Source organism: Haliotis asinina, chromosome 8 (assembly GCF_037392515.1).
Source record: "Haliotis asinina isolate JCU_RB_2024 chromosome 8, JCU_Hal_asi_v2, whole genome shotgun sequence".
Lineage (NCBI taxonomy): Eukaryota > Metazoa > Mollusca > Gastropoda > Lepetellida > Haliotidae > Haliotis > Haliotis asinina.
Window position 1 is genome coordinate 9,984,897 of NC_090287.1, and position 26,101 is coordinate 10,010,997.

The 26,101-nt window shown below is 39.0% G+C and overlaps 1 protein-coding gene across 2 annotated transcripts in view; it reads right to left on the reverse strand.

The window, feature by feature from the left end:
• Positions 1–26,101, reverse strand: part of LOC137295093 (hypoxia-inducible factor 1-alpha-like) — a 72,717-nt gene that overhangs the window by 9,470 nt on the left and 37,146 nt on the right. For both annotated transcript variants that reach the window (XM_067826381.1, XM_067826380.1), the window contains exons 2-9: positions 16,824–17,023; positions 8,840–8,991; positions 8,419–8,607; positions 5,417–5,613; positions 2,758–2,864; positions 2,501–2,648; positions 1,896–2,062; positions 476–565 (exon numbers count right to left, since the gene is read on the reverse strand). In XM_067826381.1, the coding sequence (XP_067682482.1) occupies positions 476–565; positions 1,896–2,062; positions 2,501–2,648; positions 2,758–2,864; positions 5,417–5,613; positions 8,419–8,607; positions 8,840–8,991; positions 16,824–17,023 (1,250 nt within the window). The remainder of the gene's footprint in view (positions 1–475; positions 566–1,895; positions 2,063–2,500; positions 2,649–2,757; positions 2,865–5,416; positions 5,614–8,418; positions 8,608–8,839; positions 8,992–16,823; positions 17,024–26,101) is intronic.

Here is a 26,101-nt window from a genome sequence, read left to right on the forward strand (position 1 = left end):
CCATCTGCTGGCTGTTGGTGAGAGGAGTCTCACTAGTCAGCTGGCTGTTGGTGGGAGGAGTCTCACTAGACAGCTGGCTGTTGGTGGGAAGAGTCTAACCAGTCAGCTGGCTGTTGGTGGGAGGAGTCTCACTAGACAGCTGGCTGTTGGTGGGAGGAGTCTAACCAGTCAGCTGGCTGTTGGTGGGAAGAGTCTAACCAGTCAGCTGGCTGTTGGTGGGAGGAGTCTAACTAGACAGCTGGCTGTTGGTGGGAGGAGTTTAACCAGTCAGCTGGCTGTTAATGGATTGATTCTAACCAGTCAGCTGGCTGTTGGTAGAAGTCTAACCAATCAGCTGGCTTTTGTGGGAGGAGACGAGTCTGGAAAGTGTCTAACCCATCAGCTGGCTGTTGGTGGGAGGAGTGTAACCAGTCAGCTGGCTGTTGGTGGGAGGAGACGAGTCTGGGAAGTGTCTGACCAGTTAAGATTTACTCACCCTGGGAGTAGACAGGGAAGCCGAGCTGGACACAGCCGTCTCCAGCTGTAGGGGCCAAGTAGGACAGATCAGCAGGCTCATTGTTGACCACTGTAATATACACATGTGTAGCATTTAGTCCAAGCATTTACAGTACAGCTTTGATATGAAGGGCATTTCTGATTTTCCCACCATACTGCCAATATTAATTGCACAATGCCATTTAGAAAGTGGTCAAATGCAATAAATGTCATATTTGTGATTTCACTTCCTTAGTGAAATACAAATTCTAGTACTTTTTTGGGATGAGTCCCATCAGGGTTTCCAACCTGCACCCTCACAGCCACGCACCTAATCGCCATCACACAAAGTCAGCCGCCTAGCCCGCTCAGCCACCGCTACTTCCACAAAATAAATGGAAGTCAGACAACTGGTAGTCTAGCCTGCATACTTTGTGTAACGCTCTGATATGTATAAATTGGCATGGCTCCCACGGCCGAAAGCTATGATTGCTCAGTGCCATTTAGAAAGTCTATGGTGAGTGGAATCTAACTGATGGAAGTCACGGTCTAGGTGGCTGACTTTGTGTGCTCAACCCAAAGAAGTACTAGACTTTCTACTTTACTAAGAAAGTGAAATCACAAATATGACATTTGTTGCATTTGACCACTTTCTAAATGACATTGTGTAATCAAAATTGGCAGTATGGTGGGAAAATCAGAAATGCCCTTCATTGGACCCATGTGGGGAATTAAACCTGGGTCTTCAGCATGACAGGTGAACACTTTAATCACTAGACTACCACACAGCCCTGTAGGGAATCAAAGCCAGTTCTTCAGCATGAAGAATTAATGCCATATATATACCCTTTAAAAAAGTAGGGGATCTTCATTTTTTTTATTTACGATTACAAATATTCTGATTTATCGGAGTCAATCAATGTTGATATGATATTATTGAATGTTTTGAGGGTGCATCACCATTTGCACTGACCTAGAACCATAGTTATTTGGTATGTAGTCGCTTTTGAAAGATGATTGGTGTATGGCATGGAATTGGCATGTATACGATTTTCATTTTAAAACAAACAAGTCGAAACAAACACTAACAAATGTGTGATGCAAGATGAGTATCAAAATTAATTTTCTAAGTGATTTCTCGACCTCCTTGAAAACATCAAAAATCAAGAATGGGACCCAATGCATGTGTATGGGGCTACTGCGTTGTGCACGTGCATATTATGCGTTGTGTTTAGGGGTGGTAATAGAGGGAAATAGTGGTGCGTTCATAAGATGTCTGTCCTTGAAACGTTTGTTAATGTTTACACTTCCTATCCAAATTGAGAGTTCATTATCCCCTACTTTATTTGAAGAGTATAATATTTTTGTATTGTTTTGCTAAATGAATTCTGTTCTGTTCTACAATGTGTAGAGCAACCTACGGGTTATGTTGTTCTTGAGTTCCTCAGGAACGAAGTAGTTCTGCTCCATGTCCTTTGTCCTGGGTCCAAATATCTTGTCTGTGCTCTGCTCCATCTTGAAGGACAGGAGGTCCTCTGCTGTTTGCTGTTGAACCTCCGACAAAATCATGCTCTTCTCCTGTATGGCACTGAACACACAAGAGGGGTCAAATAATCATGTGACTCTCACAAGATCCAGGGTGCCATTCCACAAAATATTCTCAGCATTATGTTAAAGATCGGAACTTTGATAAGGCATGGGTGTAATGATTATTGTCAAGAAAGACATGGGACTGCGTCCTGAACATAGCTGGACACTCAGGACAGTTGAAATAGCATCACATGACCAACAGGATCTTATTTTTCTCAAAAGAATTTAACCCTTGTAAAAATCAATAAACTTAATGGTAAGTCATTTCTTCTTAACAAAAAGGCAATATCACAGTTGATGTCATATGGAAAATGTGCCACAATAGTGACAAGCATTGGCAAGGTACTGACCAGGATATAGAGGACAGAAAACCCATGGGGCAATCCTTTACCATGGAACATAGAGACAGAGACAAGCCAATGACATTCACCCTTACCTGAGGACATAGTGGACACACACAACCCACTGAGGCTTCTGTGTGCGGTTGTTGTAGATTATAGTTCCCTGTGTGATGACCCAGGCGTAGCCTCCATTCTTGGCCAGGAACCGATACTGACCAGTCATTGTTTGTCCCTTGGCAAACACTGTGAGATAAAGAAACACTCAAGGAACACTCATTTAGCATACAAGACTCAAATAACTTAGGATTCAGTTTGAAAGTACAAGATTGAAAGTTGTGCTTGTAGTACTTACGATCTTTGAAAGCTTTCTCCACAATTTCACTGTCTAGTGCATGATGGTAGTTGTACAGGGATTTACCAATCAGATTCTCATTGTTGTAGCCAATCAGGTCCTGGATTCTAAAACAATTAATGAAATGTGCCCAATACATGATGAAGGTTTTATGCCACTTTTAGAAATAGGGAAATGGTAGGAATTATGGCAAGACAGACTGACATAAAAGAAAAAATAACATTTAACTGCTTACTACAATTATTCATTTTACATATTTTCCAAACTTGGATTCCTGAGCACTCCTCCTTATGCTTGTCACATGGGGATGTCTTTGCTAAGACCTACAGGTTTGTTTGACATTCTATTATATATAGGCTACAGTATATACCATATACCATATACCATAGTGTAAAGCTACCCAACAAATATTCGCTATCTCCTACACTCTGTGGGTCAGGGCTACGGTGATGTGATCAGTGGTTTGAAATGAAAACACACTTCTTCCCTACATGTGTTACATTAGATTTTACTAAGAAAGGATTACAATTCGACTGCTAAAGAACATTAAAGGCAATAAAAGTATTCTTAACAAAAAAATTGGAAAACTATGCATTGGCCAAGTATATATTTACAGAATTTTAATTAGAGGCATCAAGGTCTGGAAAAGAAAAAAAAAATATAAATACTAAAGAAAAAACAGAATATATTTCTTGAGTACTTGGCTTGTCCCATTTTCAATTTTAAAAGTCAAGCGGTCTGTCTAAAACCTATCCCCATATCATAACAACAAACACTTGAAATTATTTGATTTCTTAAGTATAAATTCCCCATTATCAAACTACCTACTTTGGGGACTGATTCTAATCTTAAGTCTTATATAATCAGTGTTCAGCACCACGTACCATGTTCTCTGCAATCAGGGCTGTGAGTTCCTTACATATTCAGACAGAATCAAAATTATTTTTAAGAACTGGCTAAATAAATTTATTCATCATTTCCATCCCATACTGTCCATCAAAAGTTTAGACTTACTTAAAACACTCACTATATGTGATGTATATAGTTACACTGCAGACTACTTTCTCTGCTAACTTGGAGAAACCAACAACAAACCTTATGCATATGTACTGCATGAGAATCATGTATCACAGTGTGGAATATTTTTGCAAAATTCAGTTTAGAACAGTTGCCTAAAGTAAGTGGCTATATTTACACTAGTGACTCTAACCTTTTGAAGTGAAGTATTTTAAACAAAATATGGTGAGAGGCAATGTATTTCCTATAATCTGTTTTTCTTAAAAAAACAAACTGCTCAAGGTATCTATGCACATAAACTGGCAACTGATTGTCTTCCTGAGACTGATCGTTTTCAGAATGCCATCATATAAAAACAAGAGTCATCAGAAGATGACATATCCCCCGGTCCCCAATTGTTTGAAAGGACAAATCATCTCACAGTTACTCATGTTTTTTTTAAGACTAAGTTTGAATTGTTTCCATGGAATTCATGAAAATTATCAGCAAAGTCACAATTTCAAGATCTGTCTCATATATCTGCCAAGATCTGTTGAAAGATATGAAATGGTTTTCAAGTTGTGCTCTGGGAACGAAACCCATCCCTCCATTTTGAGACTAAGTCTGAAACGCTTCCATGGAAACCAAGAAAATAATACATCACAAAAACCTGTAAATAGCAAAAGGCACCACTCTGGGGTCTGCCACACATATCTGCCAAGTTTTACTGACAGATATTTAGAAGTTTAGAGTTCTGCTCTGGAAATGAAACACACCTCTCACTTTTCAGACGAAGTAAAAAACGTTTCCATGGAGACCAAGAAAATAATAAATCATAAAAACCTGCAAATACCAAAAGGCACAACCATAGGTTCAGAATGATATATCTACCAAGTTTTGCAGAAAAATATTGAATGGTTTTGAGTTGTGTTCCGGAAACAAAACCCATTACATGCCAGGGGGATAAAAATATACCTGATTGCAGTCCTTACCAAGAAACTAATATATCACCAGTGATCACTAGCAAGAAATAATTATGAACAATTATGTGATAAAAAGTTGAAGTATATGTCTGTAAAATGATTAATATTTTGTACATTTCTTGGTGTTCTAATCACCATTATTCAAACTGTTGCCATGAAAACATAAGACGACAAGACAAGACATGGCATTAGTAAGAATAAATCTGACTACTTGTCAGTATGTCTGTCTTGAGAGCTCTACGCACACACATATCTCACCACTGCATGACGCAGTTGTCTGGCAAAGCAGGAAATGAAGGCATTGCGAATATGTCACTTGAATTGACTGAGTTCACCCACATCTGACACACATCAATAGACACTTTTGACAAGTTGAGAAGGTGACCTTGACCTACAGGTCATCACCCACATTTGACATACATCAATAGTGACCTGTGACACCCTGAGAAGGTGACCTTGACCTACAGGTCATCACCCACATTTGACATACATCAATAGTGACTTGTGACACCCTGAGAAGGTGACCTTGACCTACAGGTCATCACCCACATTTGACATACATCAATAGTGACTTGTGACACCCTGAGAAGGTGACCTTGACCTACAGGTCATCATCCACATCTGACATACATCAAAATATCAATGATTTATGACATCCTGTGTAGACGGCCTTGACCTACCTGTCATCACAGTAGGTGAAGCTCATGTTCATGTTGTGTTTGCTGAGAAAAGTGCTGCTGTCGAGGGGGACCTCAATGTTTGCAGGATGGGGGATGGGCTCCCCAACAGCCAGCAAGTAGGGGTACATTGATGCATCGTCAGAGTCCTTCTTGCTCTTCGTCTTGGCCACAACCAGCCTTCCTGTGCACTTGATCACCTGGCAAGGACAAGAAACAAAATAACTTTTCCATTGCAACCAAAGTGCATGATGATAAAAAAATACCCAACCCATCATTCCAGACAACAAACTATGTTGTCCAAGACATTTACCACTTTCAGCAAACCTATGATAACACATAAGCTGCTGTTAAATCTTGGAAACCTGAGACTGCATGTAACAACCTCTATACAAAAAGTACAGTATGTTTATCCTCTCTGTGTATAGAACTCCAGTATTCATAATATTTCTTGATGTTCTGTCCTTGGTTTTATAACTCTGCTTATTCCTTGTTAACGTAGATATAGATTACATTATATTTACTTGAAAACTTTAAGTGTTCTGATGACCTGTAAAGCCATAAAGACTTTGATCACAACTTAAGAGTTCAAAACAGTTCGTCCATAAAACCACTTTGAAAGGCATATAGAACATGCTTGGAATTTAAATGAAGAAGTTTGAAATTAACCTAATAAGTTTATATATTTACTAAATCTACTGATCACAAATCAAATGTAATGGTCAAGAATATGTTGACTGGGAATAGGAAACCAAAAATTCATCACTCTGGATAACATTAAAATATAAGGGCAAATTTTGTTGAAAACTTATGAATATCCTTTACATATAGGTGCTTGAAATTCTATTCTGAAAACTGTCACACTAACATTATTAATGACTGATATACCCCAGGTGTTTGACTGTCTACTATGGGTTAGAGAGCCATTAGTTTGTTGCAGATGTCCTCCAAGCACCTGTAAATTATTCCCAAAACACATTCTAGAGATACACATACATGCTGAACTCACCGGTAGACTCCCTCTCTGTCCACATCACTTCAGTGTTTTCTACAGACTAACGCTTAGTTTCTGAATATATAATATTGATTGAAACAAATGAACTCATTTAAACTGCAGAAGAGCCCAAGGAAGACCAGAGATTCAGAACCTGAAGAAATCTAGACTTTCTTCAATTCGAGCTTTTGCACAGCAGAGAGGGCCAGGCAGTAGGGTAAATAATGTGGCTCAGGGACTGGGAGACAGACTATGCTTTCTTTTTTCAGTTAAATATTTTTTTAAAGATTTTGTAAACCAACTTAAAAAGAAAAGACTTAACATAATTGAATATGTTATCACAGTAAACCCACGATAATAATACAATGATAACCGTAATAAAAAAATGAATGTAACTGAAGTCATAAGAAGGATGTCTTAACCCTTTGGGAAATAATTCTGATAACTGTTCAACTGCATCATCACGCCATCTCTGAAAGGACAATGATGGCTCTGTTGCAAACTGACAGCCAGTTCCAAGAAGCTGAGAGTAACCTTCCATGTATGACACAGCTTGTAGTCAACAGGATATTATGCAATTACTTGTTTGACAGATGGAGCAGTCTGATATGAGTTAACTCACAAACTTCCTCTTCTCATCTGAGTTTCCAGTTTATCACAAATACTTGCATGAGGACCAGCGTTAATTTGCTACAGAAGGTTTTGACAACAGGTATTTATTCAAGTCAAACATTTCATTCTTTCAGAGAACTGTTTGTCTGGAGACAGAGTATTAAAAAGAAGTGAGTGAGTGAGTGAGTGAGTGAGTGAGTATTCTTTAGTGCCATTTTTGGCAATATTCCAGCAATATCATGGTTGGGGACACAACAAATGGGTTTGACACATTTAACCCATGTGTGAAATCAAACCTGGGTCTTCAGCTTGGGAGAGCACATGCTACCCCACAGTCCCTATTGATAAGGAACACAGCATCAGTATTCCTCTCAATCCAGGGTTTCCTCAAGTCTGATTTAAAATTTCTCTTGGTTTATCAGTTGACATTGTACTCATTCAGAGGAGGTGCTTTTTACTTTTGGAGACAAAGATTTACAGTCATCAGTTTTTTAAATGTGCATCTGTTGCACTGCTTGCCCTGAACAGGAACAGCCTCAAACAGGAAGTCACCACTCTATATTCCCAGGGATTCCACTATTTCAGTGCAATGGGAATTGAATGAAACTACGTAAGTTCTCTTAAGTTTCTTTTGGGCTCCCTTGGGGGGTTCCCTACGGATGAAAGAAAATGAAAGTGTTTTGCTGGTTCAGGGACAGGTGAAGTTTTTGTATGTGAGAGATGCCAATGCTAATACCCTTGCACCTTGTATGTTGCTAATACCCTTGCACCTTGTATGTTGCTGATACCCTTGCACCTTGCATGTTGCTGATACCCTTGCACCTTGTATGTTGCTGATATCTTGACTAATGCTGACACCCTTGTACCTTGTATGTTCCTGATACCCTAGTACCTAGTATGTTCCTGATACACTAGTACCTTGCATGTTGCTGATACCCTTGTATGTTCCTGATACTTTGCATGTTGCTGATACCCTGTAGGTACCATTGTATGTTGCTGATACCCTAGTACCTTGCATGTTGTTGATACCCTAGTACCTTGCATGTTGCTGATACCTTTGTACCTTGTATGCTGCTGACACCCTAGTACCTTGCATGTTGTTGATACCCTAGTACCTTGCATGTTGCTAATACCCTTGCACCTTGTATGTTGCTGATACCTATGCACCTTGTATGTTGCTGATACCCTTATACCTTTTATGTTGTTGATACCCTTGCATGTTGCTGATATCCCAGAAATTTGTATATTGCTGACAAGGGCCTAGATTTTCAAAGCTCTCATAGAGCTATTGTAGTCATAAATCATTGTTAATGTCTGGACTTACGACTATCTTAGCTCTAAGACAGCTTCAAACATCTAAGTCCTGGTCATACTCTGTATGTTACTGATACCCTCGTACCTTGTATGTTGCTGATTTGAGGTTGACACTCTTGCCCTTGCTGGTGAGAGTGCACTTCATGCGGATGAAGAGCGTGCGCTCCTCAGACACTGTCTTTGAGCCGTGAGGGCGATCTGACATCATGTCACGGATCTCTTCATGGTCACACGGGTGAGTGAAGTCGAAAATGCTTTGTCCCATCAGTTCAATCTGAAATGGTGAAATGATCACATCTACATGCTATTGCTTGACAGGGAGCAAAGAAATTGATTTTATTATTATTTATTTAAACCTTTCCTTGATTTCCTAAACAGTGAAGCTGACAGGCGACACAAACACTACAGCATATACAAATGCAACATTCATCACTAGAATAGATAGTGGTTTCTTATGAACTTGATAAGTTTTCTTCCTGAAAATGTGAATGTTGTGAGTATTTTACCTGTTGGATGCCGAGATACTTGGCTGTGTTTTCAGACAGGTATACAATATCAGCTTCCCGAGAGAGGATCAGGACAAATCCCTCCAAGGCTTTTGGATACATCTGAGGAAGTCGCTTCTGGATTTCACCATTGTCACAATGTTCTTCATCATCTAAATGGAGAAGTATATGCTCTGAACATCACTCTTGAGGCTATCTATCTGACAATAAATCATTATGCCTCACTTCATATCCATCTTTCCTAAGGCTGCCTATATCACACTGAATCATTCTGCCTCGCTTCACATCCATCTTTGCAAGGCTGCCTATACCACACTGAATCATTCTGCCTTGCTTCACATACAACATTCCTAAAGCTGCCTATATCACACTGAATCATTCCGCCTTGCTTCACATCCATCTTTCCTAGGATATCACACTGAATCATTCTAAATCATTCTGCCGCGCTTCACATCCATCATTCCTAAAGCTGCCTATATCACACTGAATCATCCTGCCTCGCTTCACATGCATCTTTCCTAAGGCTGCCTATATCACACTGTATCATTCTCGCTTGCTTCACATCCATGTGTTCTAAGGCTGCTTATATGACATACCATTCTGTCTCACTTAACATACATCTCTCCTAAAGCTGTCAGAATATTGCTGACATATTTATATGTAAGAATTGGCGGAAACAAGTTTTAACACTTAGGTATGAACATTAAAAACAGTGTCCATAAACTGTGGAATTAACCCAATACACACACAGTACTTACAATGACGTAAACTGAAAAAAAAATGTATCAAAAACCAAAGCAAAAATGTACAAGGACAAGTCTTTGCAAAGTCATACTATTTTGATATCAACATTTTTTGCTAAGATACTGCCACTTCAAGAGCTGTGTCCCTAACTGATCTGCAAGTTTGAATCCTAGGTTCAGACATTCTGATCTGTCAGCTCCAGTACAGAGCTAAACTACAACCTGCCTGGCTATTGGCCTTGGTTCATCACGGCATGCAGTACTGCTAATTTGTGAATGATTCACCAGGCATGCTCTTCTTTAGGTAGTTCCTTAAGGCTTTACAACTGTATCAAACAAAGCACCTGTCAGATGCATGTATCTCATTACTTCATGGGCATGAGGGATACTTATACAGTTGGCATCTTGACAGGTTAGGCAATTGTACATGTCAGTGGCTGACAACAGCTCTAGCACAGAGCTTGAACATTCTCCGTCTGACCTTTAAACCCCACAAACATTGTCTCTTTTGCCTTGTTATTTGGGCTTCATGTGCAGCTGGGCTAGATTCAACAGTTACCAATGACGCAATTCACAGCAGAGGTTGTAACTAAACAATATCCCTGGCACCAAATATATCCATTCACAGCCCATAATGAAACATTACCTTACAAGCTAGAAGAAGAGCTAGACAAAATGAAGTGACAAAACGCTTATGGCTATCAGTGACAATAGCAATGGTAAAAGCTCATTTGCTGGTAAGACTGGTAAGACAAGCTAGTGATGAAGTTTCTACTGCACATACCAGTGTGCAAATAGCTGTTAGCCCATGGCTAGTGAAAATCAAGTTAGGCTAGTATATCTCCAAAGTCACTGGTCTGACTGACTTGTGAATTTTCATGGGGTTATTTGTTTTCTTGTGGTAATTTACCTTATTGTAACCTTCTGCTTAGTTTCTATATTTAAACTTCGGGCTAGTGAATTATTTTGCTGGCTAGCAACTTTCAAACATGGCACTCCTGAATGGCTAGCAATATTTGGAAACTATTTTGCACACTAGCACTGACATCAACTTTCTAAAAAAGAAGGGATTAGGAAGCCATTTATTTCCAAGTTTACCAAAATTAACACCCGCAGTCTGACATTTTCTTCTGCAGAGCAAGCTGCTTGCACCCAGCAGGACCTTTAGTGTAGATCAGGTCTACAGTACCTACTCTTGAGTTCAAGGGTATGAAAGGACCTCGCCAGTATTTAAGGTACAGTTGGTCCAAAGTATCTGGGAGGAGATTCAGGGTACAATAGGTCCACAGTATCCAGTAGGAGATCCATGCTACAACAGGTCTACAGTGTGCCGGAATTCCATGGTACGATAGGTCTAGTGTGCATGATATCCAGGGTACAACAGGTTTACTGTATCCAATAGGAGATACAGGATACACAATAGGTCTACAGTACCCAGTAGATCTTGGGTATAATAGGTCTACAGTATCCAATAGGAGATCCAGGGTACAATAGGTCTACAGTATCGAATAAGAGATCCAGGGTACAATAGGTTTACAGTAACAAGTAGATCCTGGGTACAAGAGGTCTACAGTATCCAGTAGGAGATCCAGGGTATGTAAATCTACACTACCTAGTAGGATATCCAGTGTAAGTAGGTCCACAGTACCCAGAGGGAGTTTCAAGGCACAGAAGATGTCAAATTAAATAGTAAGGGTTTTATGGAAGAATAGGTTCTCAGTACACATGACCTGCCAAGAATTATGTGGGTCCACTTCAACGAAAGTGGAATAGGCTGATTGTGGTTTAACTAACACTGTTGTTCCCGCCCGTCCTAGCTGAGGTCTTCCAGTGCATGGTGACAGAATCATGTACAGACAGGAGTGACCTCCAGGTAGAGGGCCACTTCATCATTTCAGCGGAAGGAAAGGGTGTATCAGATGAGTGACAGTTGTCAAATACAAATACAAACATCATAAAATATGGTATTTTATCACATAAAAACTGGTCAAATAACATAAGCGTTATATCAGTTGACAGTATGTTTAACATCTACGATAAGGGCCTAGAGCATAAATCAGCAGGTATCCTTTGACATGCATTAATCGGTTTACATAATACACCTTGTAAGTGTGGGTGTCCATGGTTGTGTGTCTAGTGTTATTGTGAGCACAGGTATCTTCAAACAGGAAGTGGATGGAAGTCCTCAAGAGATGGGATGGTGCCAAAGCTATACATAGTTATCTCCCTTAGATAGCTTTTCAGGATCAAATGTGTGATTGAGGTGTTCAGCATGCTTGAATCAGACTGTGAGGCAACAATCATCAATATAAATCATAATTTCTAGATTAGATATATGTCTACAAAAGAGTCCCCTAGCCCCCTAGTGTCCCCTACAGTGATAATGCTAGAAAATTGCTAAAAATGGCGTAAAACCATACTCACACAATACCAGTCAAAAAAGGACTATTTTCTACTGATTGTTCATTTATGTACACTTGCCTTTCATAGCCACTGAAGTACAGAACATCCATGGACTTTGTCTAGTCTTGTAATGTCTGCTCATCTAAACTTGCCTCTACAAAACAGTATTACAGAACATCCATGGACTTTGTCTAGTCTTGTAATGTCTGCTCATCTAAACTTGCCTCTACAAAACAGTATTACAGAACATCCATGGACTTTGTCTAGTCTTGTAATGTCTGCTCATCTAAACTTGCCTCTACAAAACAGTATTACAGAACATCCATGGACTTTGTCTAGTCTTGTAATGTCTGCTCATCTAAACTTGCCTCTACAAAACAGTATTACAGAACATCCATGGACTTTGTCTAGTCTTGTAATGTCTGCTCATCTAAACTTGCCTCTACAAAACAGTATTACAGAACATCCATGGACTTTGTCTAGTCTTGTAATGTCTGCTCATCTAAACTTGCCTCTACAAAACAGTATTACAGAACATCCATGGACTCGTAATTTCATAGAGACTTGAAGCAAGGTTAGATGTGCATCTTTATTCAATGTTGGCATTTGATAAGACATGAAACCCAAAACTTTAGCACACACTACAATTTGTGGTTTGTGCTGACAAACAAATAGTTTAATCTACGGTGAAACTGAGCACAAACAAACTACTGTTCAGCATTTCTTGACTACTTACGAATGACTTCTATATTTTCATTCTAGATGTTAAAAAAGATGAAGAATGCAGACTATTTTTATGGACATATGACTTCTTTATTCTGTATTGTATACACTAATTTCTGACATAACTCTTTAAATTGACCATCTAATGAACTAGCTCCAGCATTACTTGCTCCTGTGTTTTGGTAATTACTGAAGAATTTCACATATTACACACAGTGAAATATTATGTTTCAATGAACAGGATGTGTGGTGCCCCTATGGGACAACATCACCTTTCCATCAATACTTGGTCTCATCTCTGTTTGATGGTGGTGCACAGGGATTGCGGACTCTTGTGAAAATGGAAAATAATTTTTAGCTTCACTTGGCAATAAATGATGGGATGTACTGGAAAATATTTAACATCCCTTTGAAGATTGTTACATTTATACAGCGATGTATGTGCTTGTGTAAGTGGCTGCATGTCTGAACGTGAGTCAACCCACTCAGATACCATGCCACATTAAGACAGCATAGTTTTACCAACCGGTCCTTGTTTTATCCCCATAATGCTGAAATCTCTACAAATTGTACCGATGTGGGGAATCGAAGCGGAGTCTTCAGTGTGATGAGTTAACGCTTTAACAATCAGGATACTCCTCCCACTCCACAAGATAGGGAAAGAACAAGTACAAGAAAAGTGGTTACAGGTACAACATGGCTGGGGCTCTATCCATCAATGTTCAGTTTTCTGGACAGATTGTATGTCGATGAGAGTGTAAAGACTGGAAATATTTGAAGAAAACAACATGACAGTAACAACAGGAAATACAGGAAATGGCAGAAGGTGGCCCAACTGGGCGAGTCAAAACTGCATGCCTTAGCTTCTATCATGTGCTGAGTTTGTTGCTACAAATGCTAGGTTTGTCAGCAACAAGCTTGATACATACACAATGATCCATTACCTGATACAACTGTCATTCCCCAATCTAGCCAGACTATTGTTCACACTGACATTAAACCACTAGATGCATTTTCATTCCACAGTTAAATTTCCCATTATTTAAGACAGGAGGGTTACTAGGTCTGATACATGGGTCTGAGTGATTACATTGCCATATATAGATCCGAATATCGAGTAGCTCCAGTGGTTCGCAGGAAGAAACACAACACTTATCCACTTCCTGCTGCTTGTATTTCAAGGAAAAGTAGACTGTAAACAGGGTTCTGTATTTGTTATTCTCATCATTTGGACAAGTTGCCTTAGATTTAATTTCAATTAAATATCTGCAACAAAATTACGTATTAATATATAATTTGGCGTAAGCTGTTATTTCAAATTTGTAATTTTAAGCAAGTTGAGAGAACACGAACACTATCAATTTATTACATGATTAACATTGCCTTTGTGTGTGTACAAATGTAAAATGAGAACATGAAAATGAAATGAATTTTAGTACCTACTCTGATACTAAATGTTACTAACCATAATGGTATAAAATGAAGAATGAAATAAGAACTATGAAATATTGCTGATATTACTTTTGTGTTGAAAAACAGGTCTCATTTGTGAAACATGAAATGTACAGCAAAATGTTCGCAGACTGATGAGTCACGTCCCTTTGATACAATATCAGCATATCTGGTTGCACAATTGCTTATGAGTGAAATGAACCAAGACATAGCACTATACACTTCCACCAGACACTGCAAGTAAAAATTCCATATAGATGTTTACTGTGTAAACAACAAAGACTTGAAATGTGAAAACTTATGTTCATGCACTCAAACCTCTTGATATTCGTGCATTCGAAGACATGGTGTTATTTGATGCTCATGTAGAAATATTAACGGCATGAACATTCCTCTGTAACTACATGCCATACATCATGAGCTGAGGCAGAGATCTGTACTCTGATCCTTGTTAATCTTTAAATTAACGATTCAGATCAAGCAAGACATTTCGCTTTCACCAACACATCACCAGAACTTGTGCATCTTATCAGCAACCTGCTGTGATTTACTCTCCAGAGTCAGGGAAGGTTACCTGACATGCCTACTTGATGTTCACTGCATATCATCACTGTAGACTAAGCATGGACAGACTCTAGTGGTTACTTGGGGGAAAAACTCATCATGTAGCTATTCTACCCAGAAATAGAGAATATTCAACTCACGCTTCTGTTTTTCACTCTGCCAGTAGGATCAAGTCAACACACACTCGAACAACCATAGTGTAATGTTCTTGTTAGAACTTATGGCTATTTTGTGAGCCCTGAAGGGCAGGGTTAGAATATGTCTTCAGTAACCTATGCTAATCCTAAATGGCAGCCAACAGCATAACCAGCAGACTAATGCTTCATCTCTGAATATATAAAATCTTGACAGTAACAAACAAACCTATCTTAAGATATAAAGGAGCCCCAGGGGGAACCTGATGAAATCTTAACTTGCCTCAGTTAGGGCTTAGCAATGCAGATATGGCTTGGCAGAAGGGAAATTCAGTGGTTCAGAGACAGTGAGACAAGTGGATTTGGTCGATACAACTCATAGGTGAGATAGCTGCTCAGGATGTTAATGACAGAATTGGTTGGTCCAGCAGCTACTATTTACTGAAGATACTGATATAGATGGAGATATTGCTCAATACATCATAAAAAGTGAATGTTTTTACTTGTTCATATTTTGCTTGTAATGCAGCATTAAAAGTAATTATTCTTATTACTTGTTCAAAGAGCAAAAAATTAACATTCATCATCATAAAGTCCAGTGAAGCATCTGGGATTTGTCACATTGCTGCAGCCATGACTGAGATGACTACCACGACATGACCATCTCCATAAACTTCCTTTAACAAGGAACAGCCTCTCAACGTCAGCATATCTTACAGAAGTTGAGCAACATGATTGGAGGCCTTCAAGTAACATGACATCTTTATCTGCACCCATCAGTATTACAGATACTGGAGGAGAGCCGTCAAGCACAGAGCTTCATCAGTTCCTGATGTATAGGGCTGTTCCATGATACACCCACATGGCTCTCAGAGGCAGAAAACTGGAACGGTTTGGAGTTCTGGAGATTCAACCTAGTTGTGATAAGCTCAATGAGCAGAGCTTCACTAGTGGCTTCACTAGTGGATAGAGGTTGTTTCCTGTGTTTGAAGGGTCTCTCTCTCTGTGCAGAATCTGGAATAAGCTGGCACTCAGACTCTTCATTATGGCTGGCTCACCAGGCTCAACTCCACAAGTGGCTGAAATGGTGTCTGTTGCCTGTGATTGAAGGCTCTCTCTTGTATGAAGCTCAAACAAGATGGAACATCCATGGTTAAATCTGGTTGAAAAGGTTGAACTGGGGCCCCAAAATCTTGTTAGTTCTTGTATGCAAAATCCTTCTATCTCAATGAGGCTTGCAAATGATCTGGTCTAAATGAACTTGACCTTCTCATGTCTCACTTACAGATCCAAGAGCACATTTCCTGTACAACAATCATCACGATGAACTAGCATGTTACTCTTACCAAAGAACCCCAATACTAATCATCTTCCCAAGTGAAGCAGTCAATACTATTCTTCTTGTATGGTCACACAGTCAACACTCATCACCTTCTCAGGTCACCCAGTCAATACTCATCACCACCTCAGGCCACACAATCAACACTCAATCCTTCTCAGGTCACACAGTCAACACTCATCCCTTCACAGGTCACAGTCAACACTCAATCCTTCTCAGGTCACCCAGTCAACACTCATCACCTTTTCAGGTCACACAGTCAACATTCATCCCTTCACAGGTCACCCAGTCAACACTCATCACCTTTTCAGGTCACACAGTCAACATTCATCCCTTCACAGGTCACTCAGTCTGTACTCCTTCCACTTGAACTGTGTTTTCATTAATACCTTTTACTCATCCCCTTCATGGATGAAGAAACAAACATCCACACCTTTGCTGAACCTCAAGACTTGTCTGGAAGGTTCATGACCATTCTTTCATCAGATCAGTTTCATTTCACTAAACCACAGACAGGTGAATCCTGCCGATAAAGACACTTAGTTTTCTCACATTTTGTTAGCATAAGGAAATTTCCCGATATCTGAATATGCATGTAACTTGATTATAAGAGGTATCCAGCTTACCATGCCACTGTTTCTCCTCTCTGATCTTGCAGATCTTCAGGAAGCTGATGGTCAGCCTCATGATGGAGGCCTTGTCCAGTTGGGTGCTGACGCTGCTTGGCAACGGCAGATTCTGGGCCAACTCGTAAAAGACCTCTGTCTCCTTGCTGCGGCGACATCTTGCAGCATCTCTTGACTTTTCCTTTCTCTTGTCGCTGTTCCTGCAAAAGAAACACACCTCATATACACTTTCACCAACAACAAGAAGCTGTATTTCTGCAAAATAATGGATACATCAAATCATCATCAATGAAAGAACATCCCAGTTATCAACAGCTATATCAAGTTATCTTGTGTATAGTCAAGTTTGAACACAGCACGATAGTGATGGAAAACATATGTACTGATCCACAAGTTATGCAGACATGCAAACAGCCAAGAAACAGAACCCCGAAAACCGATCTAATGGTATCTAACAGCCGTGAAGAATCTTAAAAACTTCAATGAAACACTTAACCATGATCCCTTCATAACAGACAGGGGCCAAAGATAGCTCAGTCATCTAAGGTGTCTCCAATTTGAGTGCAGCAATCAGTGATCATGAGTTCAAATCCTACTAGCTCTTTTGTAGGCTTGCCTGTACCATACCCGCACATTAATCACATTACATGCTGTGATAGAACTGATGTTCTATGTGGTCCCAAAAAATATCTTCATACTACATGAGCAAGCATTGAATACAGACAAATACCCACTATTATTATTGTCATTATTTTGTCTAAATTTTAAACTGACTTTCGGGCTGGCGAATTTGAGAATCTGTTTGACGTGGGACAGTTGGAAAAATTAGATAAACGCTAATCTAGAATTATATTATCTTTGAGCGTGACCACTGGTTTCAGTCACTGTCACAGTTCTGGAAATACTATCACTCTATTGTCTAAAGCATTAAATTGAAATCTCACATTTTAAGTTGAATTATTTTTCATAATGTTCTGGGTTTTTTTTCCTAGGTCATATAACTGTCCAAACAACCTCATTATAGCACTAGGGTGTCAATGTTTATGAGTAAACATATTTCAAATTAAAATACAATCTGTTTGTTTAACATCGCAAATAACCATTTCAATAACAATCGAGTCAGTTGGTTGATTGATGTCAAGTCATGGGCACTCACGTATTAAGTGTTTGACAACAATGCAAGATGGTAATTCAATATTTGGGTAAGCATTTAATTACATGGTGTACTTATTCACCTCAATATAGCTCCTGTAAAAATGATAATAATATCAAAATCTAAACATAAAAAATTTTCCTCTTCAAATTTCACCAGTATCAGCTGCTTCTCTGAAATTTGATGCTCATGAAATATGTGTACCCACTGTATTCAAAACATACTTTGATATCAGTTTGGCCATGAGCCACTGACCTGGTCAGTGTGATGTGATCTAAAACTGATAGTTTGTCAGTTACTCTTCTAAAGCCTCTGTCTGGTGATCATCTTCTCTCCTTGACTCACGAGAAGCCATCATGGTGTGTCACCACTAGGCGGCTAATTTAAATGACCCCTATAAAATGCTGCATTTTGTAAATATACATTTTATGAATATTTCATTTTACTCTTATACTGTTTGAGTAGCGTACTTGTATGTTTCACATGTGTCGATAACATCATAAAGGTGCTGTGTGACTGGTTGTAGCATATTTTACTTACACTGAATATATATAGGAAGTTATATGTTTTTCACAAGAACTAAGAATGAGACTTCATAAAACCTCTCATAAGTCTGTCTGTGAACTCCTTGTTCAGCCCTTATAATCTGTTAAATGTGTGTCAGGACACCCTATTCATAAGTCACTATCATAGTCCCTAAATTCCTATCTAACTGGGTCTCTTTTTCTCATTAAATCGGGTTATATGTTACAATCAAAATCATGTGTATTCAGGCACTATGCATCAGTCTACCCACCCACGTTCATTCTACCAGAGCTTTAATACTGAAGGGTGTTAGGATAGCTGAGTGGTTAAAGTGTTTGCTCATCTGGCATAAGACCTAGGATCAATTCCCACATGGGTATAACTGTCATGATATTACTGGAACACTGCCAAAAGCATGTAAAACCAAACTCGCCCACTCACTTTTATGGTGAAATATGAATAATTATCAAAATTGTGTCTCATTGCCATACATCTTTAACAGCTGTAATGCACTGCATTCACTTGCTTCAATACCCAGCTCACAGTAGGTGCAGACATATAACACAATGTATCTTATCTTGTCTTACCCAGGCAATTAGGCCAAACATATGGCTACAGTGCACATCACCAAACAATAAACAAGATACACCGAGCATGGAGGTGAGCCAGTACTTGTCAGTTGTCAGTCTAGGAACGAAGCTTCTACTGATAATACTGAAGCTGTATATATAGTAACACATTCAGTCATCATATCACAGGGTCTCTAAGCATGTTCAGGATCCACAACATTTAGCATGTCAAAAATGTAGAAAGAGAAATGAGTATTGCAAGGTAGTCATTATATAGACAGCAGGGCTTTTAAAAATTGCTCGATGGCAGAATTAATCTCAAAATGTTTTGTACTGACTGAAAGGATGACAAGAAGCTCTGTCACTGCTGTCTTCAATGCTTTAAAGCTAAAATATACAGTAAACTAAACCTGGTCTCACACATATTTCACCATCTCTTGAGTTTCAGAACCTGAAAGGCCATAAACTTACAACACAAAATGGAATTTAACTCCAAAAATGTAGTTTATGTTTATATCAGTTGTATTCATAACAGCACAGCATGGTTTGTGAGACCATCAGCCCTGCCCTGCATCCACTGACTGTGGTTTGTAAAAGTTCATACATTTCTACCAGATATTGTAGTAAGTCCTACATGACCAATGAAGAATCACGTTTAGAACTGGTCTTCAGTAACCCATGCTTGTCATAACAGGTGACTGACAGGAACGGACTGTTCGACTTGCTGACTTGGATGACTGGATTGATGTTGATCACTGGATTGTTTAGTTCAGACTGGTCTTCAGTAACCCATGCTTGTCATAAGAGGTGACTAACAGGAATGGATTGTTCGACTTGCTGACTTGGTTGACATCCCAAATGCATGGAAGGATGTCCTTGATGTTGATCACTGGATTGTCTGGTTCAGACTGGTCTTCGGTAACAAATGCTTGTTGTAACAGGTGACTAACAGGATCAGATTGTTAGACTTGCTGACATCCCAGTTGCATGGAAGGATGCCCTTGATGTTGATCACTGGATTGTCTGGTTCAGACTGGTCTTCAGTAACAAATGCTTGTTGAAACAGGTGACTAACAGGATCAGATTGTTAGACTTGCTGACATCCCAGTTGCATGGAAGGATGTCCTTGATGTTGATCACTGGATTGTCTGGTTCAGACTGGTCTTCAGTAACCCATGCTTGTTGAAACAGGTGACTAACAGGATCAGATTGTTAGACTTGCTGACATCCCAGTTGCATGGAAGGATGCCCTTGATGTTGATCACTGGATTGTCTGGTTCAGATGAAACTATTTATAGACCACTGTCATATACATGGAATAAAGCTGAGTGTGACATAAAACAACAAACTATCAAAGAATTCAATCCTCCACAGAAGACAAGATGTCATCAGCATTTGTAAATGCTTGACACAGGTGCTCTGCAAGTTTGGTGGAAGCCATGTAGATCCAAATGTGGTGAATCTGAAGGATGTTGAAGGAGATCAAAGTCCATACATTGATGGAATGTTACCCACTTTCAGTGAGTTTTGGTGACCTCAGTATCAGCATATTTCTGGCCATTAATGATCTGGACTTCTTTTCACAAAGCATCCTTTTACTAAGGCTAACCTTAAGGGCCATTCTTTAACACTGCATTAAGGTTACCTTTCTGACTTACCTTAGAGCCTTGTGAAAGGGTGCCCTGTCATTTTGGACGGAAGTCCACTAGAACAATTCCTATGGAAATGTGTATGTCTAGTGTATTTGTGCGTGACTTCTTGTTCATACATAATAATATCATTATTATTAACATTTTGTTCCTGATACTGGCTCGTCCTCGAGGGTCTTTCTCCTTGTTCTTGATGTCTGATGATCCCTCTTTACAGAGACCAAAAGTTGATCCCATGTCACTATGGGCTGTTGCTGATGATTGTCCATTTGAAGATCTTGACAGCAAAATAGTACCAAGCATCCATCAATCTCAGGCACATTTCCCATGTCATCAGGTTCAACCTGTCATGTGACCATGAACAATCTGACCAGTCGACTGGACTGTCATCAAGTACTAGCTGTACAAGTACTTAACACCATGCTAACCAAGCTAATGGATAGGAAGACCTAAAGTGTTCCCATTGTTGCAGATGGCTGAGTTGACAAACTGGGTCAAAATCCAAACACCCCATACAATACAACGGAATTTGGGTTGACCACACTTTGTGGGAGCAAATATTAAGTTAAGTGAAGACCATGGTCTATGTCCTGTGTTCACTATTATCCTAAATCTATTGGTGAATAAACATACATATACACTGCTCATGTATGATGTATTAGTGATAGTGTATAGTTTTAGTCATGCCATGCCATGCCATGCATCTGTATAGTTTGTTCGGCTTCCTGCCACTGGGGTTATGAGTTAATGACAGCTCATATTAGTCTTATAATGCTCCACTGCTGCAGGATATTTACCCAGTGTTGATATGCTTTGCTGATATCAAAGTGATTTGAACTTCAATGCTGCTTACACATAAATGTCTTTGTATTCATTTAGCGCTGCTCAGAAAGATGTGAACAATATGCTCCTTATTCATTGATCTTATCACATGATCCATCATTCATCCAATAATCATCCACCAACCATCCATCAACTATGAACTACCCACCCACATGGCTGACTCTGACACAAGAACCTATTTGATGTAGTTTGAGTTGAAAATATGCCACATATTTTAAGATTGTTATGCAATCATTTAGTCTGTCAAAATAAACTTACACAGGTTTATATAAGGTGCTCATTTCCTCTGTAAATATATATAATCAATGCTTTTTCTGATATTGCTGGGATATTATCTTTGATTAACATCATAGATCGACAATAACAACATAAAACACTACTTGAGTGATCAACTTTAACGCTGATTTGAACAGTCATGTTGTGTAAGGGGTGAAACGGTGCGCTGTTACCATGGTACGATACATATTGCTATACAAGGTCTTTGGTCCTTTTCACTGAGGCATATGAGATATGACCATAAAGCAGAAATCTGACAATAACAACCAAACCTACATAGATTTTGACAAAATGATTAAATTTCTAGACATTTTAGAAAAGATTTTAAAAGTTTAACAAAATGGAGGTATGAAAACCCCAAATACCAAATTTTTGGATTGTACTATGATATACCAACCCACAAAAAAATACTGTGGCTCTACTAATAATGCTGTATACTATTTCATCCCTTTGCTATGTTAGTTTCATGTGGGTGGAAGGACAAAGTGATGCAAGTGTCTTGAGAGGAAACAGTGCATGGAACGGTGCTGCTAAACAGAAACTAACAGGGTGAGGTGAGATTTGAAATCACAAGTCTCTATTCCTGGCATTTCTATGGGACACAACTCTATATGGTTAATTGGAGCAGCTTTGAAAACTGAACATGGCCTACTTAACTTGAACCACATACTAGCAATGTACATTCCAGATATAATTTCTTTATTTGTAAAATGATGACAATGCATCGCCATCCTCCTTTGGGACAGAGATGGGGTCAAAATTACCCCCGAATAGGCCACGGCCTGCCAATACAGCTCACCGGATGTCAGATCTTCCTCTTGGGGTAGGGGCATTAGAAGTATGTATCATCAATAAGAAGTAACTTTTTGACAGGGTTAATATCACATAATATAATGTTTCACAAAAATATTCTGAAAAATAAAACGTTTCATGACAAACAATTCTGCCCAAGCACCTGTCAATACACCCATGTCCCATCTACCCATCCATGTATCCATCTGCCCATCCTTAATTGTACTTGCCCATCTGCCAGTACACCTTCCCATCCATCTGCCTATACCTGTACCCATCCATCTGCCCATCCTTAATTGTACTTGCCCATCTGCCAGTACACCTTCCCATCCATCTGCCCATACCTGTACCCATCCATCTGCCCATCCTTAATTGTACTTGCCCATCTGCCAGTACACTTTCCCATCCATCTGCCCATACCTGTACCCATCCATCTGCCCATCCTTAATTGTACTTGCCCATCTGCCAGTACACCTTCCCATCCATCTGCCCATACCTGTACCCATCCATCTGCCCATCCTTAATTGTACCCATCCATCAGCCAGTACACCTACCCATCCATCTGCCCATACCTGTACCCATCCATATGTTCATACTTGTACCCATCCATCTGTCCTTTCCTTTTGCCCATCAGTCTGTTCATATAAAGTCACTGAGCAAAACCATACTTGGCATGGCAAAGGTGGGGGCCAACATGTCAGATTTTCACTTAACCTAATTACTTGGAAGTTTTTCAAAGCTTCAGCAATGTATTTCTGGCTAAGAAGCCCACAAACGGCAGTAGTGCACTCCTCAAGACCAGACTGGTTACATCCTATATGTAAGTGTTATGGAAAAACACATGGCTTCCTAGTAGGTACAGTTGTGTTCCAACAGGCAGACATACAACCCAGTTAAGAGTAATAGGAATGACATTAAATAATAGCAACAGAGAAAATAACGACCCTTGTTTTAGCTCACCTTCAGACCATATTTCTCACGAGAACATGATCATCTCACATTATTGGAAAACTTCAAACAAAATTTCAATAACAAAGAAAACTGTCAATAAAACTTCACACTTGAACAAAATGGAGCCATGTACATGCCAATGAGAATGTTCAGAAATGCAGTCCATTTTTTCTCTATAAGGCTTTAAAGCTTTCAGAATTTCATTGTGCTAAAGAGTATGTACTTAAAAGCTAACAAATGACCAAGGTGCACTCTTTAGGAGAATATTTCCAACATCCTATATGAGAGTGTTGAGTAAACACATGATTCTTTGTTTCCTTTTATATATAAAACAGCAAATGCATTCATTTTTTATTATCTCATGTTCAATTTGTGCCCTTAAATTTTATCAGTTTATCAGATAAGTGCATCAAACCTAAAATGATTCTTCTAGATTCTGGCTATGGTGTGTGAGGATGGTTTTGCTCCACTTGTAATAATATTCCAGCAATTTTGTGGTGGAGACACCAAAAATGGGCTTCATACATTGTAACCATAGGGAACTGAACACTTGTACACAGCATTACAGGTAACCAGCTTAACTACTAGGCTACCCCACAACCGATCTGGTTATGGACGAGCAAGTCACAAAGCAATAATTTTGTTTTCTGCTCCCTAAAAACAGTTTCATATAGTGTCCAAACAGAGCAAAAGATCTCAATTCACTTATAATCTAATAAAAAAAGACAAAGAAAAGCTGGTATCAATATTCTACTTGAAGTCTCAATTGAAAAGAAAACCCCTTTTCAAACTCTAATGATGTTTACTCAACTACTGACAGATAAAAGATACCTATGAAATGTACAAGACACCAAATGCCCACCAGTGCCTCTATTGCACTAACTGATCAGTTTCATTGTTCACTGGGTTCTCTATAAAATGAAAGAGCAAAGAGGAAAGACCCATGGATGCAATGACAGTAGTAGCCATTAGAAAGTGAATCAGTTTAAGCGATAAACTTTGCTTGAAACAAACTTCCTCTTAGTGAATTTTCCCACACAAAGCGGAGTGTAATATCTCGCTGCTGTGCATGTTCCTGGTCACATATTTCCATTTCAAAACAACAGATAAGCTATGAAACAAGTTAACATTATTGGCACACTCCCAAATAGCTGTGGAAAGGTGGATATATGAAAAACTATTCCGTAGGTCTCTGGGGATACTCGGCATGCTCAAAGGCTTAATTGTACAATAATGTCAGCATAAAGGTACTGGTTCTCAATTAGTTCATATTAACTGCTCTCAGAGCTATTGTATTTCATCAACTTAAAATGCTTATTTGGTAAATTCTTGATTGAAAGGAGTGAAAGAGTTTAGTTTCATGTCACACTACGTAATATTTCAGCTATATGGAAGCAGCCTGTAACTAAAAGTAATGGAGACTGGACAATCTAGTGAGTAACAGTATGAGCATCAATCTACACAAGTGATTACATGTGTCAACCAAGTCAGTGAGTGTGACCAGGTATGAGTTATTGTGCATGAATTCTAACCTGTATCTTCTGCACCCTGATTAGGCAATTGTTTCCTTATTATTGTGCATGAATTCTAACCTGTATCTTCTGCACCCTGATTAGGCAATTGTTTCCTTATTATTGTGCATGAATTCTAACCTGTATCTTCTGCACCCTGATTAGGCAATTGTTTCCTTATTATTGTGCATGAATTCTAACCTGTATCTTCTGCACCCTGATTAGGCAATTGTTTCCTTATTATTGTGCATGAATTCTAACCTGTATCTTCTGCACCCTGATTAGGCAATTGTTTCCTTATTATTGTGCATGAATTCTAACCTGTATCTTCTGCACCCTGATTAGGCAATTGTTTCCTTATTATTGTGCATGAATTCTAACCTGTATCTTCTGCACCCTGATTAGGCAATTGTTTCCTTATTATTGTGCATGAATTCTAACCTGTATCTTCTGCACCCTGATTAGGCAATTGTTTCCTTATTATTTTCTTCATCATGAAATTATTGGTAAAAGAATCCTGCAATTATAAGAATAAGATTACTAAAGTTAGGGTGTGTTGTTCTTCAACATGGTACCTGTGTTTTCAATAAGAATTCTTTCCTGTTAACAGATTCCAACTGAGCACAAGTTTTAGTAAAGTTTATCACAATGTTTAACCCTTTGAAACCAATTGCATTGTCTGCAGTTTAACCTGACTGGTGGGAAACAAATGAGTAATAAACTCGTGATTTAAAGGTACACGATTCCACTTTCTAAAAGGTCAAAGATATGTAAATAGAGAAGAATGTCAATGCCAGAGCATAACTAGTCTTTGAGTATCTGGCAAAATAAATGCTACATAAAAAGTTATTGGAATGGATCATTCTACCATGACTTCAGTAAACACCGGACTGTGATTAGTTAATCAAAGTCATTCAGAGGTATATAATCATGTTATCATATACCTCTGAGTTTACAACACACTATGTATTGTTTTAAGATTTTTATAACATGGTTATGGTAGAATGGA